The sequence below is a fragment of the Marmota flaviventris genome, chromosome 14 (assembly GCF_047511675.1).
Source record: "Marmota flaviventris isolate mMarFla1 chromosome 14, mMarFla1.hap1, whole genome shotgun sequence".
In the NCBI taxonomy this organism is placed as follows: Eukaryota; Metazoa; Chordata; class Mammalia; order Rodentia; family Sciuridae; genus Marmota; species Marmota flaviventris.
This window is the reverse complement of record NC_092511.1, coordinates 53,483,646-53,507,199: the sequence shown is the minus strand read 5'-3', so window position 1 is coordinate 53,507,199 and position 23,554 is coordinate 53,483,646. Positions and strand designations below refer to the sequence as shown.

The 23,554-nt window shown below is 42.9% G+C and overlaps 1 protein-coding gene and 1 long non-coding RNA gene across 6 annotated transcripts in view; one reads left to right on the top strand and one right to left on the bottom strand.

Moving 5' to 3' along the window:
- The window catches only part of Spred2 (sprouty related EVH1 domain containing 2), a 122,306-nt gene that overhangs the window by 91,929 nt on the left and 6,823 nt on the right, over positions 1 to 23,554 (top strand). For all 4 annotated transcript variants that reach the window (XM_071601651.1, XM_071601650.1, XM_071601649.1 and 1 more), the window contains 2 exons: positions 7,307 to 7,475; positions 10,141 to 10,205. In XM_071601651.1, coding sequence (XP_071457752.1) covers positions 7,307 to 7,475; positions 10,141 to 10,205 — 234 coding nt within the window. The remainder of the gene's footprint in view (positions 1 to 7,306; positions 7,476 to 10,140; positions 10,206 to 23,554) is intronic.
- Positions 14,630 to 20,463, bottom strand: LOC114091878 (uncharacterized). 2 transcript variants are annotated; one of them, XR_011704352.1, is made up of 4 exons: positions 20,344 to 20,463; positions 18,272 to 18,447; positions 17,145 to 17,214; positions 14,630 to 15,562 (listed from the first exon to the last, which is right to left on the bottom strand). It is a non-coding gene; the product is annotated as an uncharacterized lncRNA (long non-coding RNA). The 2 variants fall into 2 exon arrangements; XR_011704351.1 differs by lacking the exon at positions 20,344 to 20,463 and having other exon boundaries at positions 18,272 to 18,667.

The following is a 23,554-nucleotide window of genomic DNA, read 5'->3' as shown; positions in this document are numbered from 1 at the left end:
GGGATGACCAGGTCTGTTATGATACAATTTATAACAGGAAGGAAAAATAGAATGTCCAGTCTATTTTCAGTTAATGGCCCTAAACATGGAAGACTACTCCTATCTGTATCTGATCGTGGTGTGTATATTCAGAAACCAACAGATGATTCGGAATGTGCAGGATTGTACAGGATTTCACAGAGAATGCAGACGGCGCAAGAATATGTCGGTCTTACGTTTGAGACCCTTTATAGCGGCATCTGTTGAGTTTCATGTGTTAGATGTACAAATTTAATCTTCTTTTGCAACCACTTCTTAGAGTTTAAAAAAAATCACACAGTAGATAAAACAATTTGTAAATGTTACATATGGATTAACAGAAATGCCATTTTCACACTTGATTCATTTCTGAAAATTGAAAGGGAGGATATAGCTAATTTTAAGAAGTATTTACGTAGGAAGTTCCCTACATAATAGTCAGATGAAGAAAACATTCTTATTTACGAAATTTGGGGAATAAAGGCAGTATAATCACACGACCAACAAAAAGTGATAAAACTGTCATTTATCTAGCATTTACCATCTGCTGAGTACCATGTTAATCTTTTGGCTAGGTTGTACCACTGTATGCTTACAACAGTCATTATGACTGAAGATATTAGGATTTAGAATGATTCTACATTGTTGGTGACCCATTTTGTGAACCACAATCCAGTATTTGATACCCCATCACGATGACCAAGACCAAACCAGAGTCACACCTTCAGCCCATTGATGTAGTTTTTTCCCTTGCACAGATTTTTATTTTTGCAAAACTCTCATCATATTTTGTGATCAGTTATATGTCTCATTTACTTTGCCCAAGCATTCTCATAATAGATTTTCTGAACCAGGTGCAGTGGTGCATGCTTGTAGTGCCAGTGTCTTCAGGAGGCTGGGGCAGGAGGATCAATGACAAGTTCGAAGCAAACCTGGGCATCTTAGTGAGACTTTGACTCAAAATAATTTTTTTTTTTTTTAAAGACTGGGAATTAGCACAGAGGTCGAATTCTTCTGGGTTCAGTTTCCAGTACCAAAAAGGGAAAAAAGAAAAAAAGGAAATTTTGGAGGGACTGAAGGTGTGTAGCTCAGTAGTAGAGCACTTTTTGTCTGAAGAAAAAGAAGGGACAGAAGGAAGGAAATAAATTTTCCACGTTGCTGATATCAGTGTGATGTTCTTTTATTTACTTGGCCATCTCCTTAGTGTTGAAAACTAAAGTTCTTTCCTTTCTGCCTACTCTGAAGAGACACCTACCTGCATTTTCCATATTTATTACTTTTGGGGGATAATTTGGAGAAGTCAATTATGTGTGCAGGGGGCTACTGCTAGCATACGAAAATTTCCTTTTAACACATAGAAAGTCATATATTTTAAATCCTTATCACTTTGATAGAATAGCAGTGGTAGCTTATGGTACATAATGAGCTCAAACAATTTTCTCTTTGTTACAAACAGTTGTGACTGTGAATTATCTATTAATGTATGTCCTTTGCATACTTTTCTATTGGGATCTTATTTTTCTCCTTGATATCTGTGCTCTCTTGTATAATAAAGATCTAATCTTCATTTGACATACTTCAAATATAATTTTATAATCTGTTGCTTTGTTTATTTTAGTCGGTATTTTTTTTCTACAAAATTTTAATAGAAAAAATTTTCACTCACCTTCTTTTTGTTTTTAGTTGTTCTGGGTTAACAAATTATCTGATGTGGCTGGAGCTCTTGCTTAATATGCACAAGGCCCTGGGTTTGATCCCCAGCACCTGGGGTAGGGGTGGGGGAACCTACTTGTGTGAAGGGTTAATGACATTTAGGTATATTTTTTCATGGAATTTCATGGTTTGTCATAGACTGTTTCAACCTAAACGGCCATTTAGATTGTCTAACCCAGCCCCTTAATTTTACAATACATTTATGAACTTGTATCTTGTTTTTAATATTTATTTTTTAGTTTTAGGTGGACACAATATCTTTATTTTATTTTTATGTGGTGCTGAGGATCAAACCCAGTGCCTCACGCATGCTAGGCGAGCAGACTACCACTGAGCCACAACCCCAGCCCCCTGAACTTGTATCTTACCTGTGACTTGTACATTATAGTTACAAGGTTTTATTATTTTTTCAAGGCTCTTAGTATGCACGGCATCATTAAACTCTTGCAACATTCCAAAGGAAGAAGATATTGTAGTAGTGGGGGACTCAGTGCTTCAAGATGTGGTCCCCTTCCTTGGTTGAAGACGTGCATTCAGTGTCTGAACCAACACTTGGAACCATTTCTTTGTCAGAGCCCGATGGGGCAGTTCCAGTCCTCTGTTCCCCCTGGACTTGCGGACCAGCTTCTGTTTGTTGCTGTTGCACGTCGTGCTGTCCTAAATGCAGGTGGCATTCCCTCTGCCACCATGTCTCCCCATCCCTCTTCTTTAGTGTATGACTAACTTCTAGGCTCCAGCTATCCACTGACACACACCTGTGTACTTGGTTGCACTCTCACCTCTCCAGCCCTCCCCATGAGGGGTATGGATTCCTGTTCCCACAGTGCGTACACACATACACACACATACTCACCACACACACACACACACACACACACACACACCCCTTCAGAGACTCAGTGACCCCTCCCTTGGCCTTCTGCACTTCTGCAGAGCAGCGTTTCTGCCCACTGGTGGACAGAGGCCCGCAGGGAGCTCTGCACTAAGAGATGGAATGGTGAGAGAGAGTGGAGGCCATTATTAGGACATGGAGGGTAGATGGATCAGAATTCCCAGTTTGCCCGCCAAGGCATGAAGTGCTCTTTCTGACTGAAACAGTGTTGTGGATGGACACTCCAATGTTGTCCAGTTTTAGGTCTCAGTGTATTGTGAAGGGGTTTTGTGGTTGTTGGTTTTAGTTACATATTGGGGCTTGTGAGTTTAACTGTCATTATTTCTGTGGGAAACAGGTGTGTTCCAGAGGCCCAGTCCCAAATAGTATTTCGGATCATTTTTATAAGCTGAGGACAAGAAAATTTTCCTGAGAAATTTTATGTGAGTTAGGACTTTTTGAGTTGAGTATTACTTTAGATGAATTAGAGGAGTTTACTCCTTAATCCCATGAGAAACCACTTTATAAAGACAAATCACAAAATATAGAGTTGGTTGATCCCTCCAGTGACTGCCCATGTATAAGTTGGTGAATATTCTCACAAAATGTTGTGGGGGAATTTGAGCCAGCAAAGCTCTTTGAAAGACAATTTGGCGGGATTTTATTTTTTTTATTTATACGTACATACATGCGTACTCGGGATTGAACTTTACCACTGAGCTATACCCCTAGCCCTTTTTATTTTTTGAGACATGATCTTGCTAAGTTGCTATGGCTGGCCTTGTACTTGAGATCCTTCTGTCTTAGCCTGTTGGGCATGTGCCAACACACCTGATTGAGATTTTAATTTTAAACCTACATAACTTTTTAACCTAGCACTTCACTAGTATCTGGCTGAGTAGACAAGAGCCGAATTCTCATATCTACTCCTGCTTTTTAATCTGTTCTAATATGTCATTTTGGCTATATGATAACATATGCTAGAAAAGGGAGTCATATTTAAAGAGCCCTGTCAGATAATTATATATATTCTTCTTTGATACTACATCAAAACTCAACCTATTGCAGTTTCTTAAATGTGGAATCTGGAACCATTGATAGGAATTTTTTATTCTCTTATATTAAAATCCTTTGGTTTTACTGGGCATGGTGGCGCATACCTGTAATCCCCATGGCTCAAGTGGCTAAAGCAGGAGGATTGCAAGTTCAAAGCCAGCCTCAGCAACTTGGAGAGACCCTGTCTCAAAATAAAATGTTTAAAAAACTCCTAGGGATGTGAATCAGTGGTTAAGCACCCCAGAGTTCAATCCCTGGTGTATCTTTTGCTCTGGATTTTTCACTCATGTCTGATTTGGTAACATGATGCATTAGTCATCTGGAAAATAATGGTTTACTGAGTTCAGCAGATCTTCCAATTGTTGACACATTTTATCCTACAATATCAAAAAATTACATTTCTTAATATCACCAATGATCTTATTAGAACACTATTTAAGATTGGGAAGCTGTCCAAAATTATGATTTTCACTTAGAAGTTCAAATTTTATTATTGGCAACAAATACCTCGAGTTGTTTTCCTTGAAGTGACAAGCTCACTTTGTTCATTTTCAAGAAAATGTCTGCCAGATTCCCAAGTATGATTAACCACGATTGGTCTGTCATTCTTTGAATAAAAACAGAAGTCCAAGAAATAAGCAGTTAGTTCAACTCTCAACCAAACCAGTCACATAAGTACTTGACTCAGTCATCCATAAGCAGAAGAGAAAAGGCAATTATAAATACTCTTTCCTTTTCCAACTGTGCATATGTGCAAAGCCAGGTTTTCTTCATATTCTTCAACCAAAGCAGCACATTGTAGCAGGTGGAATGCAGAAGCTGATGAAAGAATCCAATTGTGTGTTCTTCCCATTTCATCACATAAAATAAAGTGCATGTGTATGCAAAGGTTAAGATGTAGTGAAATAACTTTTGCTGCTTCGTTAAGGACATTCTTGAGCAAAACTATCATTTCTTACTTAGACCATATGATGATGAAGAAGGAATCTAATGGCTTTGATACAGTTGGGTGGTGCTACCATGCTATCTTGATTCATGCAACTGCCCAGCAATGACACCCACCACAAGCAGAAATGTCAACACAGTGAAAAAGGCAAAAGTGTCTTACGATGATAAAAAGAGTTTTCCCATCTTGGAAAGGGTCTGCAGATGGGGGAGGCTCCAAAGGACCTGCAGACTAAACTCTGAAAACCTTTAATGTATAAGGATGTAGGTTGTGGTGTTTGTCTATAAAAGTGACCAGTTGCAAATTACCTAAATGTTCATGAAAAAATGTAATACATCCACACTGAGGAAATACCACACAGCCATTGGAGAGAACCATTATTACCTTCCTATATCTCTTAAGACGTTGTGTTGTTGGGTTTTTTTGGTGCTGGTGATTGAACCTAGGGCCTTGAACATGCTAATAAGCACATACGCTACTACTGAGCAACAGCCCAGTCCCTAAAGTTTTAAGGAAAATAAAAAGCAAGTTGTGGACAGTTTATAGGTGTGGCTGCATTTAAACACACACACAAACTGCTGTGTATATCTGAAGAAGACAGCAAGGGAACTAGGTGTTACTCACCATAATGACAATGGGGTGACACTAGAAATGGAGAGGCCTGAAGGTGAGGCAGGAGAAAAGCAAGCAGGAGGTTCCTGTGTTCATCTAAATCACTTTTAACTCTTTACAACATCTATTTCCTGTGTCTGTTTTTTTTTAAAACTCCAACAAGAATATCTGTTGTAAAGATGAATGCATCTGAACTTTTTTCGTTTTTGCTGTAAAACTTAGCTACATAAAGATATTAATTTGCTTAAGAGGACATCATAAGATAGTATCTAATTTCTCTATCACCTAATTTAAGTGGACAAACCTTGTTTTACTTAAAATTTTCTAAGAAAATATGCATTGGGAATAATTTTTAAAGTTAGTGTCAACTAGAGACTAATTTTTTCACCCTAAAAATATGGAAAAAGAGTCTGTGTTTTTACAAAAAGTTTATTTTGAGACTTTCAATTGAGACTATTAAATTCTAAAATAGATAACATTTGTTAGTTAAAGCCTTGGTTATTTGGATTTCCCCAATTTGGAATGGGGCTGGGCTGACATTTAATCATTGCACTATTCTTAGGGGGAAATGGCCATAATTAGCAGTTTAATCATAAATAGAATCGGGTGAGTGGACTGTTGTCTTCTTTCAATACATTGTTGTAAAGTTAACTGCTTTGGGCCGCTAATGTGTGCCAACTTGAATATTATTTTTATTTCTTTACCAACTTCAGGAATGTTTATGAGGCAGCATTTAATTTCTTTTTGCTTTGAGGTATTCTTGAATTTCTACTCATTTGAACACATTGCTTATTTAAATTTATACTAATTCGAACAGGCTTGTACTTTTGCCATTCATTTAGTCTAAATTAACAAGATCACATTGTGTTAATTGCAGAGCTTTGCCAGAACAAGATCAAGGCTATTAAAACTCAGCAAAATCATTATGATGTTTATAGTGAAGGAATAGATATTGTGAATAGTTTGGTTTTATCCTGAATAAAGAATGAAGTTTATAGTCACATGATTGCAGTCCTGCTTGTTTTCTATAAAATACAATATTAAAAATACAATACTAGTTTCTTTATAACACCATTCTAGACACAGGGTGTTACTTTATGATACATCTTGAAATATTTATATTTAGGGGGAACAAGATCAATGCAAGTGAGGCTATTAGAATGATGTGAAGTCAGATGCCCAAGGGTGAAGGCAACAAGGATGAGTACAGACTACAGCCTCGTGTGATGTGCCCTGAGGAATGAGTGCGGCCCTGTTAAGTTTCTCATTTATTCAGTGTTTTCAGAGCATGTTCTTGTCTCCTTGATAACTTTGGTGTTATTTCCGCCTTAGAGATAAAAAGATGGAGGGACTTGATCTAGAGAGGAAAAGATCAGTCAAGGTTGTAGCTCAGCAAAAGCCAGTTCTGAAACTAGATGGTTAGAAATGTGGAGATTGTTCTAGTAATCTAGATGTAACGTTAACAGTCCCAGATCAGGATGGCAGCAGCTGAAATGGGGTTGATAGAAAAGATACCGGAGACATGAAATGGACTTGGTGATCAATCGTATCGGGGAAGAGAGAAAGCAGAGCAGCAAAGGCGACCGACCACAGAGATTCGGAGCTGGAGAGAGTGAGCAGAGAAGGGTTGGCATTGCCAGATGTAGGCACTTAGGAGGAAACCAGTGGCAGAAATTTCAGAATGACTGATTTTCAGCTTGTTGGATTTAAGAGTCGTGGGAGCCACCGAATAAGTCAGAGGAGGGAAAGCTGAGAGCCATTAGTACAAAGGCCACAACATGGGGCCGATCAAAGACCTGGGTCTCACTGGTGCTCCACAGTGAGGACGGGGAGAAGAATCTGTGAGATGGAGAGGAACGTGGTAAAAGGACAGCCAGGACAGGAAAGCTCACAAGAGCCAAGGGCCAGGGGCAGCAATGATGAGGTGGTCAGTAAGCAACAAAGTGTCCTCCCTGATAGAAAGGCGCCCGGTGGAGGCACAGGTGGAAGGTCTGGGTTAGCACTGTAATGGTTCCCCTGTTAGACTTCTGTAGCCAGACACCATCGTGGCTGCTCCATGAGTAACCAGCCTGTGTGTTTCCATCCTTCAGGTGGTGCTGGAATGCTATGTAAGAAAGGACTTGGTCTACACCAAAGCCAATCCAACGTTTCATCATTGGAAGGTCGATAATAGGAAGTTTGGACTTACCTTCCAAAGCCCTGCTGACGCTCGAGCCTTTGACAGGGGAGTGAGGAAAGCAATTGAAGACCTCATAGAAGGTATCAAACTTGTCACTGGGCCTTTAGTGGGTCTGTGGAAAGTTTCCAGATTCTTTTTCATTCCAGTGGCCTGCCATCGTATATTTATAGTTTCTTTGCAGGAGGGTTTGGGGGCCAGTTGATGCCAAAACTTTCAGAGCTTCCAAGGAGACTAATTAAAGTGACAATGCAGAGGAAAGGAGATAGATTTCAGAGAAGGGAGTGATCCTGATTGGTTTTTGGACTGTGCTCTGAAGCTGGAAGCAGGCACTCCAGATGTCCATGTGAATGGATTTTTTACTGTTTTTTTTCCTCCTTGTCCTGACTATTAAAAAGACTTTAGTCTGGTCTGTCTTGGCTCAGAAGTAGAGAATGCATTCTGGTGGACCCAGCTTACACCAGGTCTGTCCACTATTCCAAAATCAAAGCCTGGAGTGAACAGTGGCCACTGAAAAGGAAAGGGATCTGTCACTCCCCAGGTCCTTGGTTTGGTGTAGGCCGTTCTTTGTAGATGGTGTATGTAGGCAGGGTTAGGGTTGTAGCTCATTGGTAGAGTGCTTGCCTAGCATGTGTGAGGCACTGGGCTCAATTCTCAGCATCACATATAAAGAAATAAATAAAGGTCCATTGACAACTAAAAATATATTTTTTAAAAAGAGAGAATGATGGACTTCGTTTAAAAAAAAGAAAAAGTAAATGGTGTAGGCATTGTTACATCTGATTCTGGCCTGGAAGAGCCTTGGGCCATCAACTCTCATGATGACCATGGTTACAGTCCCCAGGTGCAGATGGACAAATTTCTGTGTTTCAGATTCAATTATCTAATCAGACAGTTAAAGGTGCTACAGCCAGAGCCCTCTGAAGAAGTATCAAGCAACATGTTAATACCAGATTTAGAACTGGGGGAATTGAATCACAAAAGAATATATATATTGCTTGCTTAAGAAATGGAACTGTTCTGAAGTATTGATTGTGAATGAGGGAGAAAAAATGCAAGTCTTGGAAATCATTTAACATTTAACAGCTAAGACAATTCTAGCTACAACATGAATCAATTAATGAAAACCATGAGTTGGCCAAAAAGAGATTAAAAACCAGGGTTTACAATGTTAAGTGGCAGATATTTTAGATGTTGATATTAAATATAGCTTTTCAATGTTTGTAGAGAATCAACCTCTGTATTATTGATAGAAGTTTGCGTTGTATCCATGGACTTTAATCACTGAAGTTACATACAGGATTTGATTCTCACACTGGAATTTTTTGTGTGTGCACACACTACCTAGCTGTTCTCTCGTAAACTAGAACTTTAAAAACTAAGTCATTCTGTGATGGAATAAGCTGGGGTTTCTGACAGAAGCCTTAATTTTGACCTGCAAAAGCAAAGGAAACTCACCTGCCCATTGCCTGGATATCTTCTAAGAACATGGCTCCCACAGTTGGGATTTAGAGGACAGTATCTGAATTTGGAACTGGAAGTGCAAACATTCAAGCTGTTTAATCAGATCTTCCTCAGTGGTGGATGAAAAGACTTACCAAAGCGAAATCCTGTCTCCACAGTAAGATTGTGGCAGGTCTGACTTGCAGGGAGTCCTAGTTCAGTGCTTTCCTCCCTCCACAACTGGGACCTTGAGGTCCCTACAGAGGCTGGACTTACTGAATGCCCCTCAGAGAAGTAGTCAGGTTCTCCTTTCCCCTCCATAGTGCTTCTTTATGCATCTGTTCTTTAGCAGCCAGTGTAGAAGTTTGAGAGATTAACTGAGAACAGTTCACAAAGTTAATGTAGGGAGCATCGGGCAAGAAGTAGTTAAAGAATAAGTTAAAAGCATTTAATTCAGCTAGGCGCAGTGATGCATACCTATAATCCCAATGACTTGGGAGTCTGAGGTAGAAGGATTGTAAGTTTGAGACCAGCCTCAACTAGATCCTGTCTCAAAATAGAAAATAAAAAGACTGTGGTTATAGCTCAGTGGTAAAGCACCCTTGGGTTCAATCCCCAGTATAACAAAAAAAAAAAAAAAAGAGGCACTAATTCCCCAGTAATTGGTTTCTGTTAGTGATTCATAAACAAAAAGGATGGAGCATACTATAGTGACACAGCCACATCAATATTTATAGCAGCTCAATTCACAATAGCTAAAATATGGAGCTAACCTAGATGCCCTTCAACAGATGAATGGACAAAGAAAATGTATACATGCAAAATGGAATATTGCTCAGCCATAAAGAAGAATGAAATTATGGCATTTGCCAGTAAATTATCTGAAGTCTTCAAAGGCAATCCTAAAAAACCAAAGTCTGAATGTTCTCTCTGATATGCGAGTGCTAACACTCAATAAGGGGGAACTAGAAGTTCACTGGATTAGACAAAGGGGAATGAAGGGGGGGGGGGGGGAAATAGGAAAGACACTGGAATGAGTCACGCCTAACTTTCCTATGTTCATTTCTGAATGGATAACAGGTGCAACTCCACATCATGGACAACCCCAAGAATGGGAAGTCATGCTGCATGTATTCATAATATGTCAAACTCTGCTATCATGTATACCTAAAAAGAACACTAAAAAAAAAATGAAGGGAAAAGGATGAAATGTGGTTTTATTAAAGTGCAATTTTTAAGTTTTAAGTGATTGAATTTAGTTTATACTCTTTGGAGACACATTTTTATTACCTTTTTCTCTTTTAGGCTCGACAACATCATCTTCCACTATTCATAATGAGGCCGAGCTTGGTGATGATGACGTTTTCACAGTAAGCTTCCTTTGCCCTTTTCTGTCCACATTAGGTGATGACTAAGAACAAAAAGGTTCTCTGTCATTGCCAGAGACACCTTACAGTGAGGCATCAACTGTTTTTGGGTGGGTGCCGTCAGGTATCTCTATCTTGTATCAGTTTCCTGAGCACTGGGTTCGCCCCTCGCTCCTGTGTGGCTGTACTCTGCTACACAGCACTGCAGTGACAACTCTCCCAGATCCAGAGTCCTTAAGGCTTCTTTGAAATCTAGAGTGATGGGCTGGGATTGTAGCTCAGTGGTAGAGTGCTCGCCTACCATGCATGAGGCACCACATAAATGTAAAATAAAGATATGGTGTCCACCTAAAACTAAAAAATAAATATTAAAAAGAAAAAAGAAATCTAGAGTGACCGTCTGCTTTGGTTTGCTAGGACAGTCCTGGTCTTAGCACCCAGAGTCTTAGTCCTGTGGAACACCTCAGTCCAGGCAAACCAAGACAGTTGGGCCCCTGCTTGGAATCTTCTGTTAACACCCTCCCTGGAGAGGAAAAGCCTGAAGTCCCCCTTTTCATTGAGTAATTCAGCATCTGATAAGAAAGGCCTGGAGGCTGAGCTGAGGACAGTGTGCTGGGGAGGAAGGGGCTTCCATGTTGTGACACAGTTTGACTTAATGAGATGTAACTGGAGATTTGATTTCTCAGCTTGCATCTTCATTTAAATCCTGGGCTTCTAGCAGTTAATTAACAAGTAATTCATTGCCTACCTACTGTGAGCTTAGGAAAGCAAATTGCTTTAGGGCAGCATTTTCAAACTCAGGGCCTTGACCCACAATAAAAAAATGCGTGACCCAGGACACACTCTTCAATGGATACCTAAAAGCAAATCACGCTTCATGCTCTGCATTCCAATTTTTTTTTCTTTCTTTCTTTTTTTTTTTTTTTTAAATTATGAAACTTATTTTAAACTGAGAAAAATTTGAAGAATAACATAATGAATACCTTTGTGCCCTCTACCTGGATTTAGCAATTGTAAATTCTGGCACATTGGCTTGATTTGTCCCAATATGTGTAATTACATATGTGTGCATGTGAGCCCACGTGCACAATTTTTTTTGCTATACTTTCCACTCAATTTTGTAAACCTAAAACTGACCCCAAAAAAGACCAATGAAGATATGTTTTTTAAAAACAATAAGGCATTTCCCTGTACAACCACAACACCATTACGATCTCTTAAGAAAGTTAATAGGAATTTCATAATTTTATCTCATGTCTACTTCATTGTTACCCAGTTCTCCCAAGACTATATTTTGTAAGCTGATTTTTATTCCATATTTTTAAATATTGGGTGCAACCTATTGAACTTGTTTCCCAGGGCACTCAAAGTTTGCAGCTGGAGATATAAAAGACACTGCTTGGGGGCCACAGTGGTGTATAACCCAAGGTTCCAACGAGACAGGAGGTTAACAGGGTAGTTTGCAGAGAGGGGCTAGACCCCCAGGAGGCCTGGAAGCTGCAGGCTGTGGACAGCAGTCTGGTCTAGAGATGAAGGGTTGGTGTGGGCTCAGAAAAGACCTCACTGGGAGATAAACCTCCCGTGGCATCTGAGCAGGGTTCTGGAAGGGGCTTCACAGCTAGGGAGCCAGAGGGGCAGAGGCAGAAGCAGGGATGTGGGCGGTGAGTTGCCTGAGCGTTGTGCATCCCAGCCTGATGTGAACAGAGCGTGCGTGGGGGTTTCAGGAAATGAACTCCCTTGTCCTTCCTTGGAGCGACTGGTGTGATGTGGCTCTGAACAGGCTTCCTCCAGTGCTCCGAGCAGATCCTCTCAACAGTTGGCATGTTGCTTACATCTGTTCTTTTGTCACGTTTCGGGAGACAAACAACAGCAGGCGGGTTAAAAGGTGGCTTCCTGTGCTCCAGAGCAAAACTGTCCTTTGCAGCTGCTTCCCAGCTACCTGCCAGAAGTGATTTATGGAATCGGGAGAGGGTGAGAGGGAAAGGAATGATGGAAGCCAGAATCCCTCCTGGTTTTGTCCTTTAATCCACAGGGGATCCACAGAGCACAGAATGCCTGGGGGGAAAAAAAAAAAGTTTAGAAACAGCCCTGCTGCTTCCAGATGTTTGGAAACTCACTGGAGAAGGAGCTCTGTTTAATGAAGTGCCTTGCACATAGGTCCCCCTGTCTATGGTCAACTGCCCTCATTTCCATTTGTTTACAAACAAGGACCTATTTATAATGGGACCTCCCTTCCCCAGGAAGAGCCCTGTCTTTATGAACCACACCCTAGGAAAGGGGGGGGGGCTTATATGCCAGGTTCCCATTCTTTCAGAGTTCCCTGTGGCCAGACTTTCTATCCCTAAATAGTAAATAAGTCTGAAGCCTAGAGCCAAGGAAATGAGCGACTGCTTTATCTGCTGTGTAGTCTACAGCTTCCCGAGTCTTGTTGTGTCCTGAGACTTAATAATTGGAAGACAGATGTTTAGAGCTTGGAACTCATTTATCAAAGAAAGGGTATAAATAATGATAAGACCTGCTCCAACTTATGACGGACCAGAATCATGATCATTTTCCAAGAGAACAGCCCGTGAATGGGAAAACTTTAGAGTTGTAACTCGAGAAACCAGGAATAGACCTTTTGTGTTTCTGCCACTGGAGCCAGAGGTTATTTTGTTTCAGGAGATTCCTTGGGACTAGGAGGAAAACAGGATATTGTGGACAATATGTGGATGCACAAGAGTATCAGCATTCCTTGATGTCCTACTGGGGGAGTGCTGTGGTTGGATATGGTGTGAGCATGTCCCTTGAGAGCTCACATATTGGAAGCCCAGTCCCCAGTGTGGCCATGTTAGGGAACAGTGAAACCTGATGGGAGGTATTTAGGTCATCGTGCGCACTGACAGTAATTTGGTTTCTGTAGGACCCCTGATAGTTTGTATAAAACAGTAAGTCTGACCCCTCCCCAGACTCTCCACCTTCTCCTTTTGCCGTGAGATCTCTGGCATATGCTCCCACCTTTATTTTTATTTTATATATATATATATTAGTTGTAGATGGACACAATGCCTTTATTTTATTTATTTATATTTATGTGCTGCTCAGGATCAAAACCAGTGAGTGCCTCACATGTGCTAGGAAAGGGCTGTACCACTGAGCTACAACCCCAGCCCACTCCCTCCATTTTTGAAATGCCACCTGCAGTGTTGCCCTCACCAGAGCCAAGCTGCTTCTGGTGCTGTGCTCTTGATCCTCCAGAACTGTAAGCTAAATAAACCTCTTTTCTTTATAAAGTAGACAGCCTCAGGTATTCCATTTTAGCAATGGCAAACAAACTAACACAGGGAATAAACCTAGAGGAAGGGGCTCTCCACTCTGCTCCCTAATGAAGGGGTTGAATGGACTGGGGCACTCACGAAGTGAGTGTGCTCACGCCTTTCCAACTCTTATGGTCAGTCCTAAGCCAGCTTGTCCCCCTCACTTCTCAGGATAGAAAAACAAGTTGCATTCCTAAAAGAAAATGTCCAGCCCAGGCGCTTTGTGGCCAATGGCCAGCACTGTTTCCTCTGAGGGCCAGATTGTAAGCAGGTCATTTGTCGTTGAGTCTCTATAAGCTGGTGAAACTTCACTCTGTGGGTGTTCAATGAATGGAGAATCTGAACCCCGGATATAGTGAATCACAATCCTAAGTTTTTAGAATTTATGTATTTGCTTTAGTGTGATCCTCAGGTTTGTTTAGAGTGGATGGTTTTGAGGGCTTCTCTGTGGGTTCATGTGGTGATCTTTAGCTGTTTTCTGTCCGTCTGTGGTTGGGATTGGAGCCCCCTGCCAGCACTGGCGCTCACCATGACCCTGGGGCCGCTCAGGCTTCTTGTCCCCCCAACTCCTTTCTCCCTCTGCCCCAGTCGTCCCTTCACAGGTCTCTCCACTCGCTGGGGGCCTTGGTTATAATGGTGGGTCCAACTGAGCACAAACACCTAGGGAGCAAAGATCTATTTTGTGTGATTACAGGAGGGCATTTCACTGTCCGGGTTATTTAGTACCTATTTATAAGCTGAATAATGTAAAGAAGATAAAACAAAAAAGAAGCTAGCATTCTGTGACAGGGGAGTTTTTGATATTTGCGAAGAATTGCCTTGCGTCCCCCCCACCCCCTTCAGAGCTGGGAAACTTGGGAGACAGAGCCCAAAAGCCCCGGAGCCGGTTGCCTCTGTTGTCCTTTGGTAAATGGACAACTGGCATGTCTAGGGGGTGCCCAGTAGACTTGTGCTCCCAACACTTAGCTCTGTAGATGAGCTGAGTCAATTGCTCCCCAGCTTAGGCTGAATTCCAGATCCCTGCAGTTGGGGATCATGAGGCAAGAGGGTTTGAGGCTGGCCAAGAAGAGAGTTGTTGAAGATGGTGGTAGAGAGAGAACGTGGGATATAGAGAACTCTGAACACTCTGAATTTGGTGGCCATCTTTATTATCCAAATCCCTATTGCTAAGGTTTGGTCCATTAAAATCTGGCTATTCATCACTATAGATTCTTTTGAAATGTTACCAGCATCTTCGTAGAGAGGATAATTTTGAAATACTCTCGGGGGGATGCAGCTGCGGTATATGCATACTTCTAGAGCAGGCTAATCCAGAATCACGGTCAAGTACTCTTGCTGTTTCAGCTGTCCTTGTGCCGAGTGGCCGGACTCTGGCTCTCAAGCTGAGGATTAGGGAAATAGTTGCTTTAAGGGAAGATTCTTGAGGGTGTATAGTCAAGGCTTCATCTTCCATAATAAGAAGTCCTTAAATAATATCTAAATCTGAAAGGCAGGAAATAGTAATGCAACTATGGCATTTTAAAAATGAAGACAGATGCCAAAAGAAAGAGCCACAAGAATTGGAAGTGAATTTCTCTGGGGAATGAGAAGCTGAGATGACAGAGGTGGGATGAGGGGCTGCTGTTTGATGTATCAAATGCCAGACTGTAGATGAGTTCTTGTTGGTTTGTTTTTGGTTTTTTTTTTTAAAGAAAGGAAGAAAGAATGAGAGGGGTTTTCTCTGGGGGGGGGGTGGCAAGAGAGGAGGAAGGATGGAGAGGCTCACCTGAGTTACAGCATCCTCATGCCCCCGATCTCAGGGTTCAGAGAGACTTGAGAGACTCCACAGGTTGTGTTCTGTGGCTCTGGGCACTTTTTAGTGGCTATCACTGTCTTCTCTGCTCACTGTTAGGAAGCCGTATAGTCATGCCCGTCTACTCCCCACATTGTGGTTGCGGAAATCCTCTGGTACTCGGTCATAGTATCACTGAGCCTGGTGGTGCACACCTGTACTCTCAGTGACTTAGGAGGAGGCCGAGGCAGGAGGATCACAAGGTCCTGGGCAGCCTCAGCAACTTAGCAAAACTGTTTTAAAATAAAAATATAAAAAGGGCTAGGGATGTAGCTCAGTGATAGAGCACCCCTGGGTTCAGTCCCCAGTACCGCCAAGGTTATTTGTAATACCTAAACACAATGTAGGTGCTATGTAAATATTTATACTACATTGTTCAGGGGAATAATGGCAAGAAAAAAATGTCTATATACATTCGATACAGATGTCCTTTTTTTCCCTAAATATTTTTGGTCTGCAGTTGGTTGGATCCATGGATGTGGACCCCATAGATATAGTGGGTCTGTTACATGGTCACCAGGTACATAATGGCATTAAAGTAAACATTAAAATGACATTTTAATTTAACATTAAAATGACATTAAAGGTAGAACCACTGGCAGGAGCTAGCTGGAAATGTTTGGTTTGCTGGGAGGCAAGGAGAGCCACAGACATGTCAAGGCCTTAGAATTTAGAAAGGATGGTGAGTTTGTCTGCTCTAGCCTCCTTCCTTCTGACATTCCCTTTGATAACTTTATTTATGAATAAAACCTGATTTTGTTAAATTTTGTTAAATGGATTTTATAGAGAGTTGTACAAGCAGCGAGGAGTCAGGAGTGACTGACTGGCCTAAGGTCCCACAGCAGGTTCTTGGTGAGGGAACCACCAACATCACCTACCAACTTTCTTAATTGAATAGTTACCTGTATGATATTTCAGCTGTTCCATTTTTAAAACAAAAATCAAATGCAAGAGTTATATTAGAGAGTTTTCTTGGTTGGATACAAGTTGGAAAGGGGACAGATAAGAGATAAACGTGTTCTGTCGGCCTGTTCCTATGATGGACCCATTGCAGGGAATGTTTTACTTCCAAGATCCCTAAAATGGCTACTCATAGCTGGACCACAGGAAATTCTGCCATATGTAAGATTTTTAAGTTTCCCCCCCTTCTAGGTTTTCACCAGCAAGTCCTTCTCAACCAGAATTTCTTTGGGGGGGTTGCGGGGAATAGGTACCAGGGATTGAACTCAGGAGCACTTGACCACTGAACCACATCCCCAGCCCTATTTTGTATTTTATTTAGAGATAGGGTCTCACTGAGTTGCTTAGCACCTCACTTTTTGCTAAGACTGGTTTTGAACTCATAATTCGCCTGCCTCAGCCTCCCGAGCTACTGGGATTACAGGCATCTAGCACCATGGCACATCCACTGCATATAATAAATTCACTTTTCTTCTGTGCACTTAAAATGGTCCCAAATGAGTCCTTCATCTCATTTTGTGTGGGGCTTCATGCTCTCAGAACCCAGCTGGAAGGGCTGTATGTGGGTTATTTTGGGTGTTTTATCATACCTTATTTTTTCCTGTAGGCAATTCTGCTTCACACCGGAAAAATGCCCTGTCTTTGCAGTAGCATCAGCTTTTGGTCATGTTTTTGCCTAGACTGGAAAACTTAGTCCTTCCTCATGCCCTGTGCTTGAACCCCTGACATCCTGTTTATTATAAGCATTTTATAACCTTTGGCCTATTCAGAGCAGTTGTCCCTAATGACACCTCAGACCCCTCATGTCCATCCCAGGTGTTCTCTAAAAAACTAAAGAATTTTGGAGTCACAAACCTGTATCCCAGCGCCTCAGGAGGCTGAAGCAGGAGGATCACAAGTTTGAGGCCAGCAACTTCCTGAGACCCTGTCAAAAAAAAGATCCAGAGTGTTGGGGAGTCAATTATTGGGTCCTAAGTGATCTTTTTGTCCTCATATTTGCAAGTGATGCTTATTTTCATTCTTTAGTCAGTGGAGACCCTGAACTGGGTTTTATAATCGTCAAGGTGTCCTTTACAGAAGCAGAAGCAGCAGGAATAGCACCTTTTCCCTTTTTCTACCTACTTCATCCCCAGCAGACATTAAAGGAAAGGTAAACCTGCCACTCGTGTAATGAATGAAGTTCATTGACTGTTTTTTCTAAGAAGACAAGTTTTTTTTAAAGGTGAAGTGAAGGTGATTCCAGAATGTAGAGTTGGGGGGGCAGCCGGAGTTCTCAACTTGGTCCTGCCATTAGTTAACTGTGACCACTGACCCTTTGAACTCAAAGCCTTTTCAGGGGAACATGTTTCTTTTTAGTCTCTCCTTGCTGGCCCAAGGGGAAGAAAGGAGTGGGAGAGGATGTGGAGTGCTGTCTGTTCTTAGCTCGGCACTGCAGTACGTGGCTGCATTCAGTCCCTGCATCTGGCCTGTGGGCACCTATCGACACCTCCATCTTCCCAGATAAAGCCAGCTAAGCAGCCTGTGCTCACCCAGAATGCGAACCCCAAACCTGCTGGCTCCTGCCACGCAAGTTTAAGAAAGAGGAAGTTTTTGTTTTGGGGAGATAGAAAACACTTTTTATGAGAGCATTATAATTCAACTTAGTATTTGGGTTCATTTTGACAAAAATCATACATGCAAATCATTTCATTTTAATCCTCATCCTCTTCCTTTTCCTCCTCCTTCCCCCAGTCTCCTTTCTCTGCTCTATGACACGTGCTTTCTTGTCCATATACACAAAGTTGACATTCCCTTTGGTAACTTTATTTATGAATAAAACCTGATTTTGTTAAATTCATTTCATATTTCTTCCCCCTTCCTTCCTACTCTTGTTCTCTTTCTTCTACTCCATTGGTTTTCCCTGATCTTTATGATATCTGATCCCCTCCCCAGCCACCGAGAAGGAAGTATTTGTTCAGTAAGTTTCAGAAATTTTTCCATACCAATTTGCTGTGTTCCTTTAATGGAAGAAAAGCCACCTGGATAGAGGGCTTTCCAACTTGTCCATTGCCACAACCCCCCATCTCCTCGGGGAGGTGCCTGGTCCCCTGTGCATGCCTGCAAGCTCCTGACTCATTTTTGAAGATCAGTTGGTCGAAGTGCTTTCTCTCATCTTTACCTTTGAATTCGGGGTTTGGGTCAAGAGTGCAGGGGAAAGGAGAGCATTAAGTTAAAGAAGAAATGCTTTGAAGATATGATTTACTTCTCCAGAGTTGAACTAGTGAAACATCTACAGGGGTTTGTTCAGAGGCGCAAAATAGGGGACTAGGGTAGAGCGCCTCCCTAGCGCAGGAGGCCCCGGGTTCCATCTCCAGCACTAAAAATGAAAAGAAAATATTTTCAAGGGGCGGTCCTCTGCTCCAGGGCTGACACAGGGCAGCACCGCATCCCTAGCTGCTGCTGGCTGAGACCCAGCACTTGGAGGTCTTGGAAGGTGGATGGGAGCTGCTTTATCTTCTAAATGACAGTAATTATCAAGCTCACATTTCATAAGAGGAGGAGGATTTTTTGATTTGGCATGCAGTACCTACAGTGGCTGAATGAAGGCAATTAAGTGTCTAAGGATGCACACAAGAGCTTGGAACTGCTCTCGATGTCAGGAAGCCCACAGGCCTTTGCTAGGCCTCCCACTTGTGTGTGTCTGTATTCAACTCACCTTTTTTTAGGGTGTAGATGATAATCCACTCTACTGATTCATAGAGCAGTACTCAGGGTGGCCTGAATCCTGGCCTTCCTGCCCCCAACCTCTGGGCCTTCCAGTGAAGTCACACTGTGAGTTTTGTCAGCATCCTTTCCTTTCATATCAACATGTCATCCAACCTCATAATTTAGAAATGTAAAGCTTGTGGGTTGGGAGTGGGGTGCTGGGGGTGGAATCCAGGGCTTCACACTTGCCATGCTAGGCAAGTTATTTACCACTGAAACACCCCAGCCCTAAAGCTTTTCTTAAAAATTGTTTTTGACATCATCATTTTTCCCGGGGGAAGAATCATCTAGGTCCTGAAGGAAATAATGTCCCAGAGTCTAGGACAAAGTCGTCTCTTTCCCCTAGCAGAGCAGCTGCCTCTCAGATCCAAACTGCCTGCTAGCTGAGACCATAAAAGAGTATGGGTCTGGCCTGTTTCCTGCTCTGCTTGCCTCTTTGAAAGAGGACACCTGGAACCAATGTAGGCCCTCAGGACAGGTGAGCTGGAGCTACCTGTTCCCAAAGACCTGTTGACACAATAGCTGGCGACTTGCTGTTGGCCAAAGGAGAAAGGACTGACCATGGGTTGTCATGTCAAGTGGGTGCTGGGAAGGGCTTCTGACTTGTGCAGGCAACCTGTACACTGCAGGCCTGTAGTCAGGGTGTGCAGGGAGCGGCAGTACTTGTCCCCTTCTGCCCCCCACTACTGGGGAATGAACCCAGGGGCACTCAACTTTTGTTTTTTATTTTGAGACAGGGTCTTGCTAAGTTGCTCAGACTGACCTCAAACTTGCCATCCTCCTCCCTTAGTCTCCCGAGTAGCTGGGATTACAAGTATGTGCCACCACGCCCAACTTTTTTTTAAAATTTCTTTTCTTTTTCCTTTTTTTTAAAATGTGAATCCCTTGTGAAAAGGGACAGATAACTGCTTTGCACCAGTTACTCCGCTGAATTTGATATGAATATGTGGCTATAAGTTTTAGTTGGCCTCCTTTAAAAATTCACAATCCCATCAGCATGTGCAGTCAGGGCAGAAGTTCTGCTTAAATCAATTCTGTCACTCTTGAACCAGTTAAGCAGCAGGCTTAGTTATTTCACCTGTACGGTCCTTAGAGGGGGAGGGTTACACATGAAGTTGCTAGAGAGCTCACACATACCTTGGAGATGGTTGGACATCTTCAGTCAACTCTTGTGTTCCTGGGACACAGAGATGTTTGTCTGCTTGCCTGTCCGGGCCAGGTATTGGGGTTGGAACCCCCAGGTACTCTGAGGCACACTGAGCTCCGTCCCTGTTACAGGCCTGTGCCACTGCACCCAGCATTTGCTCACCTCTCTAGAGGGTGGGGTGTGTCCCCTCCGTCGCTCTCCCCAAGGAGGAGAAGGAAATTGCCAGTTGCCTGCCTTCTCCTGGTCTCTGCTTCACAGGAACATCCTGTTTGAAAAAACTGTAAACCTGCTGCCCCTTGTTAGTTCCAGGTGTTGCTAAGAAAGCCACCACAGGCACAGCTCTGTCTGCCAGCTGCAGCTCTGTCCCTGCCCCCATTTGGAATAAACAGAGTAGGGAAACCCAAGGGTTTTGAAGGGATGCACATAGTCCCAAAAACACTGGTGTCATTTTGAAATGCACAGTCCTGTTCATGACGAATGCCCCAGAAGCTCGGTCAGCAGCCAGGATCCATCCTAGGTGGATAGTTTAGGCCAACCGTCTCCTCAGCTGGTCTGGCCCCTCATTCTTTCCTCCCTTCTCAAATTCCCTGAATGAGGAAGGTTTGCTCCTGGCCCAGGTGCCCCAAATAGATGCATGTGCTTCTTTAAGAATTTCTGGGTTAAACTTGGAAGAGTAGCCAAAGTAGACTCAGCCCGAGGGAGCTGGTCTCAGGGTCAGCAGGAGGACAGAACTGGCAGCTTCTATCTCCATTCAGACAATTCCCGGCCTCACCAGGAGAAACAGCCAATCCACAAGTTCAGGAAGCCTCAACCCGCTGTCTTGCACTTTAGATTTTGATTTATTGTCACGATATCTTAACATGAAAGTCACTTTTTTAAAACCAGGTGTGGTGGCACACACCTGTAATCCCAGCAACTCAGGAGGCTGAGGTAGGACAATAAAAAAGGACTGGCGATGTACTTAGTGGCATAGCACCTCTGGGTTCAATCCCCAGGACCAAATAGACAAATAAAGTGACTTTTTTGGTTTGAATTTTGGTACTGGAATTGAACCCAGGGATATTTTACCACTAAATTCTATCTCCAGCCCTTTTATGTTTTAATCTTGAGACAGGGTCTCACTAAGTTGAGGGTTTCGCAGAGTTAACGAGGCTATTCTCAAACTTGTGGTCCTCCTGCCTCAGCCTCCACTGTAATTCACTGGGGTTACAGGGGTGTGCGGCCATCCCCAGCAGGAACTTGTTTCCTCCATGTCATACTGGAAGCCCTGCCAAAGATACACTAAGGCAAGAAAGAGATGGTACAAATATCAAAAAGTAGACCAAACCATCTTTTGTAGGTAAAATAATGTACTTGGAAAAATCCAGAGACAAACTTGACAAAGCTTCTGAGGGAGCTACCTAAGCAGGGGACCAGGTGCAGGATCAGCATACTGAATCTGTAACCCTCCTGAACATCAGCACTCACAATTGAGAAAATGATCGTTTTATTTGTCATTGTATTTTTGCAGTAACCTTGAGGAAGATTCTAGCCCTGTGTGATACATGTGAAAACTGGAGTTAAAGGTTAACTTGGGGCTGGGGCTGGGGCTCAGTGGTAGAGCTCTCGCCTAGCATGTGGAAGGCCCTGGGTTCGATCCTCAGTACCACATAAAAATAAATAAATAAAATAAAGGTATTGTGTCCATCTACAACTAAAAAAAAAATAAAATAAAGATTAACTTGACAAAGATCACACACCTTATAATTAACAGAATGGCTGAAATCTGGTGTTCCTGAGCCAGGACCCTGTTATTTTTGGCATTGTGCTCCATTGTTTCTGTTCAGCACCTATCATTAGGCTGCACATTTCTTAATTGGGCACTTTTTAAATAAATGGCCATTGACACTGTCAGTGTGCAACCCAGAGGCTGGATTTCTTTAGAGGTTAATACATGTGTAGGTGGCCAGGGCTGTGCTGGCTAAATCATGAGGACAAGACCTCCCAAGAGTCCACTGTGCCCAGAATGCAGTACCCGCTTTGCTGTCCACAGTGGAGGCACTGACATTAACAGCAGGCTCTGACCTTGTTCCCTCTAGAAGCCACTCTCTTAGGAGCCTGAGGTCCCGATTCCAGAGTCCTGGCAGAGGGCCTCTGCTTTTGTTCAAAACCCTAACAGTTCAGAGAAACCCACCCAAGAGAGCAAGTCAAGTTGAAAACATGGCCACAGGCCACATGATTGCCGGAGCTTGCAGTGAAGGTGACCTGTCTGATTGCTGGGTTGGTGGTTGTCATTTATGTACACACACAGTGTGTAGAATCTTGCTCACACGCATATCTGGGTGCTGCTCCTCTGTGGCTGCCGTGGTCATAGGATAGCCAGTTTTGAGGTGCATGCGCTAGACGTCTCCCTCACCTTTCTTGGAGATGTCCTTTCATATATTTTGTGTGCAGGTCACCTCACAACTGTGGATTTGTCTGACAGCATAGATCTGAAATAAGCCTTGGCCAGCAATGGAGCCGCTCTGTCGTGCCCTCTTTCCTGGGGTTTACACAGACCTGATGTGAGTGGACACGGATGGTGTAGGCCAAGCTGGGATATACCCTCAGCTGTGCTCGCTGGAGGCAGCAGGGTGCAGGCACGCCTGTCAAGGGCATCTGGCCTTCTTGCCATTCTGTACAAATCCATCAGCAGATTAAGAGCTACTGAAGGTCCTTTCCCAGTCTCACTCACATTGACAGATGTCTGGGGAGCCCTGCATGTGACTGTGCCGTGGGAGGAGGCCATTAGGGCCAGGGAGGAGGTAGGATGGGTGCGTTGGAAGGTGGTGCTTCCGACTGGCTGATGGATGCTGGGAAAACTGGGTGTGCCTATTTCTGAGAAGGACTTCCTACACACTGTTAACCCAAGCATAAGTCACAGAAAAGAGGAGGTGGGTTAGGGTGAGCAGATGACTGGGATGCATTAACTGAATTTCTGAGAATTAAATGCTGGGAGCATGTTACAAGGGTGACATCGAACCTAATAGATGACTACAATGTAGATGTTGGATGAGAATTTACCTCTTGAGATTTGAATCACACTGAAGGGCCCTTATCTACTCATTCCAAAGGTATTTATTGAGAAACTGTTGAATTCTGAGACGTCATCCCCTTATCTCCTGGATTTGTTTAAAACAGCGTACCCCTTCTCATTTGGAGAAGCTGTATTTGTATTCATCTGAACAAAGAACCTCCCAGGGTAGGAACTGGAAGTGGGCTCACCTGAGGGACAGCAAGGAGATACATTAGGCTTAAAGGACCTTAGTTCTTTATTTCAGAGATGGAGGCAGCAACTCTTCTGATCTCTCCATCAAGTCTGTCTGTATTGCCCAGAGAGGACTATGAATATGTT